General features: G+C 44.7%; 1 protein-coding gene across 3 annotated transcripts in view; it reads left to right on the top strand.

Annotated features, from left to right (window-relative positions):
* NFYC (nuclear transcription factor Y subunit gamma) overlaps window positions 1–12,484 on the top strand; it is a 43,756-nt gene that overhangs the window by 14,803 nt on the left and 16,469 nt on the right. For 2 of the 3 annotated variants that reach the window (XM_066575049.1, XM_066575050.1), the window contains exon 2: window positions 9,921–10,030. In XM_066575049.1, the coding sequence (XP_066431146.1) occupies window positions 9,929–10,030 (102 nt within the window). In that variant the 5' untranslated portion in view covers window positions 9,921–9,928. Of the gene's footprint in view, window positions 1–7,659; window positions 7,678–9,920; window positions 10,031–12,484 lie in introns of those variants that run through there. The other variant, XM_066575051.1, reaches the window with a different exon arrangement.

Below are 12,484 nucleotides of genomic sequence, written 5' to 3'. Positions count from 1 at the left end.
TCAGGGATCTGTCTTGCCAGGTTCAGGCGTCTGTGCTGGATCTACCATGTTGCTTGGCATGTATCATTATTATCATTATGGAATTCTCCTGGTTTTCTCCATGTTGGGCCTCTTTAGTCGGTGTGACCTTGAAATGCTGTTGCTTTAGAGTTGAGTGAAGGACAAACTTTTGTCTAAAACTAAAACCATCATGGTGTTTTACCTAAAATACGCATCAGTGTATATATAATTCTGGTAAGAGATCTTTGATCGAAAATGTTATTTTATATGCCCTGAAAAGACAACTCTAGTAGGATGAGGAATGTTGGGGTCAGATTGTCCAAAACCAACAAGTTTGGTGTAAAATCTTCTGATCACAGAAAATAAGTAGTGCCCCACTTTACAGCTGGGAAAAGTAATGGTCACAACCACAACAGTATCATCTAAAGTGGTATGGTAGTAGTCATTGGTAGTAATTGGGTGTCCTTGGAAAGATACAGCTGTCATTAACAACTGTCTACACTGTAACTAGAAGTGTTGGGTCCAAAGCTCACAGGTACCATCACCAGTAAGGGCCTTGTGGGAAAAATAGATCACATTTCTACAGATGGTCATAGAAGTAAATCCAATTGAATAACTATACTGGGGAGAATGAGCCTCATGTGGCGCAGGGTGTTAAGTCAGCAGAAATGCAGTCCTAAGCTCTCACTCACGACCTGAAGGTTGGTTCAGGTAGCCAGCTCAAGGTTGACTCGTCCTTCTGAGGTCACTAAAATGAGTACCCAGCTTGCTGGGGGGGGAGAGGGAGAGTAACAGTCTACTGGGGAAAAGGCAATGGCAAACCACCCTGCCAAGAAAACGTCACGATGCTTGCACCAGGGAACTTTACTGGGGAGACAAAAATCCAAATGTTGGCATTCTAATGTCTGTGGGATGTACTGCTGACAGAGGTCTTGGGGAAGGGTGAAAAGAATAAATCAAACAGAATAACTAACTTTTTTTTGTTCTCCTGTTTAAATAAATGCCTTGCTTCTTCTTGTGGTGCCCTCATTGAGCGTTACCATGCTTATTGTGCTAGTGGAACCTGCATATTAAAGGAGTTGTACAGTTATTAGACAACATCCCTTCAGTAGCACTCACTGGAGTAAAATAACGAACTGATCTGTACTTGCCCCTTCACCAGCGTGATCCAGTGCTGCAGCCCCGCCATGGTCCGGGCGTCTGTTATGACATCTGATGTCACCAGAAGGGCCGATGACTGCGGTAGCCAATCAGAGGCTGCATCGTCACTGCTCATTATCCTGGCATCAGCGCTCATATGTTGGGCAACATGATGCGAGGAGAGCCAATCAGTGATGCTGAAACTTCTGATTGGCTGCTGCGCTCACCTGCCTTCCAGTGACTTCAGCTGTCGCAACAGACACCGGGACCGCGGCGGCTGCAGCCCTGGATTCCGGCTGTGGAGGAAAGGTAAGTGCTCATCAGTTTATACTACAGGGGGCGCTGCTGAAAGGATGCTGTCCGGTAACCAAATAACCCATTTAATGGGGGAATCTGACACCTGGTTCGTCAACAAATGATCTTTCATCTATCACTTTAGGCCTTGACCAGGTTACTGGCCTAGCAGCGTATTCTCTACCTAGTATTCTGTTCTGCTAGCACAGGTTCACGTAAGGCTACATTCACGCCAGCGAGCATATCAGGCCGTTTTACCTGTGGCTACAGGGCATTTCCCGTGCTTCTGTGAAATGCCGATCCTTATGCGCAATAGAGAAAGTGTTTACGCGGCATGCGAGTGCCTTGCAAGGTCTCTAAGGTCCCATTGAAAGCAATGCGTGATGCGTCCCAAGTAATGTGAAAATATAGGGCATGCGGTGATTTTCTTTTTTTCTTTACTTTGCAGCATCGCTCATGTGTATAAGAGCGGAGTTTATATTCCCGTGAGTTTTTTTGCTTGCAAGCATGTAGCGCAAGGCCGGCTTCACACGGGCGATAAAAGAATCGCCCGGGACTTGTGTGTTTTTTGTTTTTTTTTTTAGACACAAATGGGGTCATACACCTTTGTGATGTTTTTCTGCATGGCACTGCGATGCAGGAAACAAACCGTGGCATGTTCTATCCTCCTTTCTGCTCTCGTAGCGTAGCGCCCATTGTCTGCAGTGGTGCCGGCGCCAGCAGCTCACCAAGTGCTAGCTGCACGCGATGCAAGGTCCCCCATTGAAAACCGCGGCGGACTCCCTTCATCCCGATAGTCATGCCAGGCTGTTTTGACGTGAAAATGCCTTGCAGCCTTGGGGAATTTACATGGCGGGGTGCGTGATATGGGGGCGGGATTCACCGTGCTATATTGTGCTCGCCCATGTGATGTTAGTCTTAGTGCGGGTTTTGACGATTCTTTTAATTAGCCACAGCCAAGAATTAATAAACAGTATTAAGGCTCATTCACACGAGCATATATACGCTTTTTTGTGCGTGTGATTCCAGTAAAGAGATCCCACTGATGTGAATGGGCTCAATTAGGATATGCCGTGAAGATACGCACACATATCTGTGTGCAGAAATTCAGTTTTGGGTATATGGAGCACGTAAATACACTGCGCAAAAATGCACGAGTCTATATATACATTGCATTTTGCACAGTTGTATTTATGTGACTGAAACGTCCATATGCCCATATGAGTGCACCCTTACAGCTTTTTCATTGCATTATTGGTTGATGTTGGTGTCATTTTTCCATGTTGTGTGAATTTTTTACTAATACCCCTCTCTTCAGAAGAATATCTTTTCAGGCTCCGCTGAGACCGATCGATCTGCTAAACCGATGTGTAAATGACATATTCCATAATGCACAGACCCGCTGAAGCGCCTATAGGGAGATTAGGACCATGGGGGGTGTCCTAAAAGTTTCTTGGTAGTCTTTTGAATTGTTTCATTGCATTTGAAATAGAATATTAAGCAACTTTCAATTATTAAGAAATCCGTTTTGTGTACGCAGCACATATGCACCTTTTGGTTTTCCAAGGTAAACAGAGAAATCCCTGTAAACAGTTAACTAAAATGCAGAGCCGTATCTGGATAACTCATTTCACTGTCCTGTAAGGCTAATATCACGCAGGCGCTGTGAAATTCAGCCCGATATTGCACTAGCCAACATGCGATATCCACACGGATGCGGGGCAGCTTTGTGTCAAAACCACTTCCCAGAGTGTTTCGCATTGTTCTCAATGGGTAAACGTCACATCGCACTCGCATTCACCTCGCACGTTTGACCAATTTCAGCCGGCATAAAAATCAGCTGGGCACTTGTGCCGTGGGACTAGCCTGGAGATTGGCGCCAAAGTCTGCACGTGGAATTAGCCGTGAATTTCACCCTATGCTCTTTGGGTGAGTTTTTCTCCATGAAAATCCAAGCATTTTGGGCAACGATCCCTTACGCTATGGTTTTGATCTGCAGCACATCTAGACTGGGGGTCATTCACTCCTCAGCATCCCACATCTCTTTAGCTATTTACCGAATGCTGTGAAGATCCATGTCGCGGTGCGTACAGCGGGGGGTTTGAAATCCACCTTGTGAAAAATTGACTCTGCCAACCCTTGATGTGGTTTCGCATGTGGATTTCCTCCATTCACAGCGGCTAAATTTTTGTGCGGATCCATATGAAAATCCACCTTGGTGTTCTGCCGCAGATTTCACGGTCACATCCATGTTGGGATGTCTGCAATTTTGGCTAAACTGTTAAATCCACAACAGAGTTCATTCTGTTGGGCTAAAGGGGTGTCTGAGATCTGAAGGACGTTTGCTGAAAGCAGGAAAGTTGGGCTAGAGGAACACAACTTACATCGGACACTGTCGGTCCATGTGAGAAGTCGCTGTGTGTAGCCTCACTGGTGTGTGATTCAAGGACCACATTGGCCCAATATCGGTACTCACCTGGTGGTCCCCAGCAGTCTGTGCTTACTTTCCTGCAGCAGTGGCCCACATCTGCATGAGTGCTGGCCTTGGGGGGATGCTAGTATATGGGGGCCTGTCACCACTGCCTGACCATTCTGCAGAGGTTTCTGCGGACTGCAGGGAGTACAGCTTATTTTTTAAAATGGTGTCCTAGCAGCTTTCACGCTCTTGGCAAAAAATAAAAAAGTTGATGTAGACTGCTGAGTAGATATACCCGCAGTCAGATGGTAGGTATAGTTCATACGCATTAATGAATATTCAGTTCAAAACAAGAGGGAGTAACTAGACAGATAAAACCATTAATGGAATCCTAATATCATAGACTTAAAGGGGTTGTCCCGCGCCGAAACGGGTTTTTTTTTTTTTTATAGCCCTCCCGTTCGGCGCGAGACAAACCCGATGCAGACGTTTAAAAAAAGAAACGGATAGTACTTACCCGAATCCCCGCGCTCTGGTGACTTCTTACTTACCTTGTGAAGATGGCCGCCGGGATCTTCACCCTCGGTGCACCGCAGGTCTTCTGTGCGGTCCATTGCCGATTCCAGCCTCCTGATTGGCTGGTATCGGCACACGTGACGGGGCAGAGCTACGAGGAGCCGCTCTCCGGCACGAGCGGCCCCATTCAGAAGGGAGTAGACCGGACTGCGCAAGCGCGTCTAATCGGGAGATTAGATGCTGAAGATTAGACGGCACCATGGAGACGAGGACGCTAGCAACGGAACAGGTAAGTGAATAACTTCTGTATGGCTCATAATTAATGCACAATGTACATTACAAAGTGCATTAATATGGCCATACAGAAGTGTATACCCCAACTTTGTTTCGCGGGACAACCCCTTTAAATTACATTGATCACTCCTGTATAGTCCGAACGGGGCGTCATTGGCAGCCATCTGTGAAGCAGGTTCAACCAAGTGGTGGTAGGCGGGTTTTACATAGTGTTTTCCTGAAAAAATACCACATGGTGCTTTTGTGTGCATTTTTAGGACAAAAATGTGGGCGGATAAGTCAATAGTAAAATATAAAACGCACCACATGGAGAATAATTTTAATTTTTTTTTTTTTTTTTTTAAATTGTATCGTTTTATCTCCATAAACTTCTCAATAGGACTTCATCCCTTCCCAACATCTGATGTCCATGTATATCAGATAGGGGGTGAGCCCGTATACAGCAGGTGCTTGCTACAGTGTACAGCTGACATCGCTGCAAACTTATGTCATGTAACCCCTTAGATCCCTCTTTAAAAAAAAATAAATAAATAATGATAACCTTCTAAATATTAAGAGCAAAAAATAAACCTTATTCCCATTTTTAACATACAAATAATAACGAATTGATATTATGGAGTATGTTAACATCTGAACTCCTAAGTCCTCATGTCCACTAGCTAAATGGAATTGCGGACTTTGCCCATAGGGAATCATTGGCCATCCGCGCTCCATTTAATTGATTTTTGCACCTGCGGATGGCATTTTAAAAGAATTGCGTTTTTCACGCGCGGGAGAAAAAACGCGGCATGCTCCATTTTGCCGTGGATCGGCAACATTGCTATCACATTGATAGCAATGTGTGCGGATATCTGCATGCAAAAAAATACCATTTAAAGCAAATCCGCGCGGAATCCGCCGCGGAAATCCACGGCAGATTCTGCACGGATTGTATTTTTCTAGTGGACATGAGGCCTAAGGCCTCATGCCCACAGCCGGGTTGAATTCTGACTACGAAATCTTGCAGCAGAATCGGACCTGGCGCCGCCCTGAGACCGCATACTCGCCTCCCTGGATCCAGAGCGAGTGTCTCACCTGGCACGCATGCGCAGTGCAGGGCAAGGTGTTACGGTGCTGGGCTGTGACGTGGAATCCCGCAATACTCCGCAGTGCCCACAAGCAGAATATTGTGGGACGGACGGCTTCCGTTGACTACAATGGAAGCTGTCCGTGCGATCATCCCCCCCCCCCCCCCCCCCACATACACCCCTGCACAAACTAGAACATGCTGCGATTCTCCCCCAGTGAGGTAAAATCAGTTGATTTCTGCTCCCGTGGGCAGCATGTCTGTGGACGGTCATTACTGCAGAATTTGCAGCGGGCGTCTGGCTGTGAATTCCACAGCAATAATCCATCCGTGGGCATTAACCCTAAGGCTCATTCACACAACCGTGCTTTCGACACATATTAAGGCCGCAATGCTCAGCTGCATGACACGCGGTGAATGGAGTCAGTGAAAGTAAATAGACTTCCATTGATCTGTAAACAGTGTGTCGATACACACGAGAAATAGATCGCAGCATGCTCTGTTTCTCTGCGTATCACACAGCGTGAGCCCTATACACTTGTATAGGCGGCGTATACAACATGGTCCATATACACTACAGCGCAACCCCATTCTGAAACGGTGGAGAATGTAAAATAAAAAAAATTACACTGCGCATGTCCGTGTGCACATGAGATGCGTGGTCATGAGCAGCGCACTCGCTGCCATACCCTCTCTGCCAGCTCACACAGATCGGGAAAACACTACAGAGCTCCCGCAGCGTCTTAGGTCATGTGAATGAGCAATTAAAATACACTTGTCCCATGATCCATAAAAAAGGATTACGATTATTGCTAGTTTTTGGTCCCTTCATCTTCCAAAAAAGACATAAAAAGTGATCTAAAAGTATAACTAAAATGGCACTAATTTTAACCACCACTCACCAAGCCAAAAAACAAGCCACACAACTACATCGGAGAAAAAGTTATGGGTTTCGTAATATGGTGGGAATGTTTTTATTCCAGTCATTATGGTTATTAGAATGTGATTTTTATTTTATTTATGTCTTTGTAAAGTGTAAATACCTTTTTCTTACGCACATTATTAGTATAACAAAGAGAAAAATGTATTTACCTGTATACTTGCGTACTTGACCCTGGACGTAGTCATGGCAACTATAAAGAAGAGACTTTTTTTTTTTTTTTTTCTCTTCCCTGCATTGTTGGAAGTATTCCAAGAACTTTAAAATGGTTCAAAACTAAACAGTGTTGATATTACAAAGTGATGGCGACTCTACAAATAGTTTGGTAGAAAGGTATAGACCTCTATGTAAGCGAACCTGACCTGGTCCTCACACACGCAGACAAGCCTCCAGCCTCAGTTACAGATCCATGTTCCTTGACCGAGGGCAAAACCGTCCTTTTGGCCCTCTGTGGGATATGTTAAGCACTGGTGGGGCATAAAAAAACGACCCAACGATTCTCACTCAAGACCTCTTTTGAGCGATAATCGTTGTGTGCATTTACAGGGCAAGGTGATCGCTCAAACGGTAGTTTGAGTGAAAGTTTTGAGCGTTCACCTTGCATAAGTGTGTAAATGGGGGTCCTCGCTGTATGCAGAAGACAAGCGGGACCGCTTCTCTTCTGCATACAGCTGTTGTCTCAGAGCGCTCAGCTGGTATACAGCGGAGCGTTCCGAGCGGGGTATGCAGAACACAGCTGGAGCGCTGTCTTCATACTTCGGCTGTGTTTTCTGAGCGGAGTGCCAGCTGAAACAATAGTATCAGCAGTATCCAGCTGAGAACTCATCGGGCGGTCCTGATAAGGCTCATTGTTCTTTTTCAGCTTGCTTAATGGGCCTTTAATTATTTTTATTTAATTCACAGTAACTTAGTACAGATGTGAATTTTAGTTTCTGGTTTTCTGTTCTTTTACAGGAACATAAAACGAAAACGGCACTGGTGGTTCCATACTGACACCAGCGGCACCCAGCGGTTGGTCCCTATTGACTTTAAAAGAGTCAGTCTGTGTTCTCTCAGTGTTATTTTCATTGTACCAGAACCCCCCCCCCCCCCTTTTTTTTGTGTGTGAGCTGCCAGACACTTGTCATGGCAGCCGGTAGCCTAGTGAAGGCCCTATTACACCCTACCGATAGCAGCTGAGGCACAGTACACTGCAAAAAGTATTACAGCGTATTATAGAAGGTCACTTGGAGGCTGTTAAAAAAAAATAAAAAAATTTCAAAATGTAATGCAAGACATGTAAAAGTAGTAACAGATTTTAATCAGACATTCTCGGATGTGGCAATGCCAATTATATTTAATTTACTGTGGTGTCCTTTTTAACCCATTAAAAACCGCAATACATCTTTTTACTGACCTCAGTAATAGGCTTTAAACCTGTACGCACATCTCTTTAAGACGGTGGCGTGGCTGACTACTGACAACCAGGCTCCTGCTATACGAGCCAGGAGCGGAGAAACCTCAAATCCTGGCAGTTTAACCCTTCACATGCCGCAATTGATGCACGTTAATAAATTACTGGGGAAGGGTGGTTCCTCCTGTCACCTATCAGCACTTCACAATACGATCACAAGGATACAAAGGCCACAGTGTCTGCCATGTAACTCCGCCTACAAGACCCACCTCCTGCCGAGTGTAATAGTCTGCTGTCATAGATATAGTAAAATGCACTACATAAGTAATGGTGTACTATTTTAGCGATCGAACAATCGCACCTTCAGGGACTGGAAAACAGCATCAAAGTTAAATCTAGTTTAATTTAATGTTTAGTTTAAAAACCCATTCATAACCACCCAGACAATGAAAATAATTTATTTACCTCGCTTGGTGACTGTTGTTACTTTTTTAAAACTGTTTTCACAAAAATTGCTAATTTTTCTTTTGTTTGCCTCACAAAAATTGTAATAAAAGGTAATCCAAACGTCGCATGTACCCATAAAAACTACAACTCTTCCTGCTTAAAAACAAGCCCTCATAGAACTGCGTTACCAGAATAATAAATATGCTACGGGTCTCGGATGCAGGGGCCATTGTCTGTCTATTGAAAACCTTTTTATTGTGCAAAAGTAATATGAAAAAAAACAAAAAAAACTCTAAGCTTGGTATGGCAGTAATTGTACAGATTGAGAGATGTTGTTCTTACTGATTGGACAACGCTGTAAAACCCACAATGATGGCAAAACTTCTCTCGATCTATACTAAATGCAATGTAACGATGAAAATCGCTCGGTCCTTGAGGCGTAAAATAGGCTAGTCTCTAAGGGGTTAAAGGGGGTAACGCACCTCCTGGTTTGGAAGAAGGAAAAAAGTATTAATGGTGGTGTTGGTATCGACGGGCATACTAGTTGTTTAATTTTTGACCTATGGGGCAAATATTTCAGTTGTACTGTAGATCACTTCAAGGGTATAGAACCTGCCTATGTAATGTAAAGCAGTAGAAGCGGGGGTGATGCTCTGCTAATTGTCCGCTCCTGGATTTACCTCCAGCCATTCTAAGAGAGCAGAATCCAAAACTACTTGTATGAAGCCAGATTTAGCTCCATGCTGTCTATGATTCATAACACAGAGTCCACTCGCATCTGTCATGAGCTGTTTAAGGGGATTGTTAATACTTGAAAGGGAACATGCCGGATATTTTTAGGCTCTGACCACTAGCCGTACGCAACCACCGCTACTGGCTGCCATTCAGTTAGACCTGTAGCCTCTTGCACACCCTGCCATCCAGAACCCAAAACTACTCAGACCTACGTAACGTGCTTAATAAAATAGAACAGTCTTCCCAGGGACTAGACGTTTGCCCAAAGCCTTGATGTCACAACACCTGGACTAGATACGTAACACTGAAATGTCTGCTACTTTATTGATCTCAACTGCAGCGCGGTGCTTTACTCTGCATCCACCGCGTAGACAAAGCTGCACGGAACATAGAGGCATAGGCATATTCATTGACCGCCCATACTTCCCATTGTATGGCCGGGACGCCTCCATGCTCTGACACCTGTTTAGCCCCTCGTTTCGGTCATGCAGGTGGAGCTCCTGTCTAAATAAGCCCTTTGTTTAGGCTCTTCTGTAGGGCACTGCAGAGATGCACAATGCTGCAGAACTGGGCATTGCAGGATAGTACATTTTACTATGTATTTTGTTGTGTTTTCCGAAGTTGTCATGCTATGTCTTCTGTTTTAGATGTTGGCTGATCCAAATGTGTTGTATTTCAGATTTGAACATGTCTACTGATGGAGGGTTCGGTGCAGCAAACAGTGATGCTCAGCAGAGCTTACAGTCGTTCTGGCCAAGGGTGATGGAGGATATCCGAAATCTAACAGTGGTAAGAGTTAATGCTTGAAATCCAATTTTATTTCCCCCTCTTTATCTTCTCACTATGCAGTGCTGAAGTGCAATGGGAACCGAATCTGTTTTTTGCTTATCAGAAATGATCTCTCATTCAGAAAATGTAAACCGCTAAAGCAGCTGCAATGGTATATTGCTGGGGTTAGTACTGTGGAGGTAGTGTGTCCAACACATAGTCTATAGGGAAATGAATATACTTGTATTATTGGAGGGCTTGTGTCATGAAGGCAGCCCCATAAAGCCAGAGTAGTGGCCTGCTGATTGCCACAAGTTCGTCTAATCTAACTCCGATTGAAGCTGCCTCAAGGCAACAAAACGTCCTTGCAGCATTGTGTCGGCCTCCTAAATGGCCATCTATGTATAGCAGGGCAATTTCGAGTCCGCCAGAGCCCCTCTTCCCATTCTGACTCAAAGGATCTTGAGTGGAGGTCACTCTCACCATTCCATGTCTGTATGCCCTAACAAGGACATAGGTTGTCATGGTAAGATAACCCATATGTGTATTGTTGAAAAAAAACATTCCCTACGACCACTCTGTGATAAAAACAAAACCTTTATATTTTAATTGACTTGTTTGTTCCAGTTGTTCATTAGTCATAAAGTGCCTACTTCAAGGCAGTGATGGCAGTAAATGGCCGTCAGACATTCTGCCTTTTTATATCGAAGGTCTAATGTTCCATTTAGACGGGACAACGGTCAGCTAAATGATTGCACGAGCGCTGATGACACTGCTAAGGTCGTCGACCCTCGTGCAGAGCGTTTAGACAGGCAGAGATCACTGCTGGACCTTGGGCTTCATGCTTAGCGCTTCATCTTCTATGTATATCGCTGAGCAGGGAGCGTTTACACTCAACCAGAATTCCACAATCCGGGCCGTTATTTATGCTGACTGAAGGCATTCACATGGGACGATTATCACTCCTTTTCGAGAGATAATCATCTCATGGTACAAACTCGTGCTATTGGTTCTTCTGACTCCTTATGTAAATCACACTAGATTTACACCATGTTTATTTTGTCATACAGTTGAGGCAATTTGCGAGTTACAATTTCCCTTAGGTTACCTGCACATGGCCGGGTCAGATCCTGCAGCTGAATCCGACACTGTGCCTGGCCAGTGACCCCAGCGTACCTGTCCGTCGTCTTCTAATATGTACAGCGGATGTGCCGGCCAGCACACACATGCGCAGTACAGACTATGCCGCGCTGTCGCTAGGCAATGATGCGGATCCCGCAACCTTTCTGTAATGATTGCAGAAAGCTCAGGGGGTGGACTGCTTCCATTGACTTCAATGGAAGCCGTCCGCACAGAGTCGCAGCATACTACAATCTATTTCCGCTCACGTAAAGGAAATCACGCTTTGCCATAGCATGCTATGCGCGGCATTTGCTCCGAAATCCGAATGCAAATCCACCCGTGTGCCGGCGGCCTTAGTAAAAAAAAAAAAAAAAAAAGTCAGTTAAATACAGAAGGTGCAGATAAGGCAGCCTACAGCCGAAACAATTTTCTATCCTTGGCCAAGCTATAGGCGGTGGGAGGATATTTATATACCTGAAACCGTTGTCTGTTCACATCATCCAATGACTGTATCCAGGACTTCCAATCTATCAATTCCCCACTAAGTATAGGTTTATTTTTTTTTTTTCATTCCAACCTTGATGGGTATCTGTCCACTCTTTCACCGTAGGACATCTCTCTGCCATCCAAAGTCTAGCATTTACATTCCCAGCTGTAGACGGGGTCTTCTATATAGCTGAGTGATGTTTTGAAGACACGTTTTTTTTTTTCAACTATGTAGCCCTTGAGACATGTTACTGGATCCACATCCACTTTAGGCCGCCTGCAGACGGGTGAGTCGGATCTGGCGGCGAGGATTCTGCGAGCCCCGCACAGAAGTAGAGCATGCCGCGATTTGTTTGCCGCACGAGATTTCGCGCGGCCGTCTGCAGAGGATTGCGTTTGCTAAATTTTGCGGAATTTCCGCTCGTGTGCAGGCGCCCTTACTTTCCACTTTACTTTCCCAAAACTGACATGGTTTTGGACAGCACCATAGCAGGTGGGTTTAGGGCACTTAAAACATGTTGGGTCATTTCTAATTTCCACCTGTCCATGTTTTTCGGAGTTGAATGCAATCCATGGAATGTAAAATACTTGTCTGTGAACATCCCAGGATTAAGAGCGAGGAATAGTTTAGTAACTTTTATTCCATTGGGTATTCTATAGACCAGGCATCTTACCTATTAAAAAAATGCAGATTAGTTTTTCTCATGACATTTGACAGGATTTAATTTCCCCATCACTTAACAGATTTATATCCAGTTTGTTAGTTTTTGTTTTTTTTCCTAAGACCCCAACTTTGTCCAGATAATGGCACAGCTGAAAGTAACCATTAGTGAACACATTACACCTAGTGAAACTGTATGTGATAAG

Source organism: Eleutherodactylus coqui, chromosome 1, assembly GCF_035609145.1.
Source record: "Eleutherodactylus coqui strain aEleCoq1 chromosome 1, aEleCoq1.hap1, whole genome shotgun sequence".
NCBI lineage: Eukaryota > Metazoa > Chordata > Amphibia > Anura > Eleutherodactylidae > Eleutherodactylus > Eleutherodactylus coqui.
Note: the sequence above shows the minus strand (reverse complement) of the source record. Positions and strands in the feature narration are given on the sequence as shown.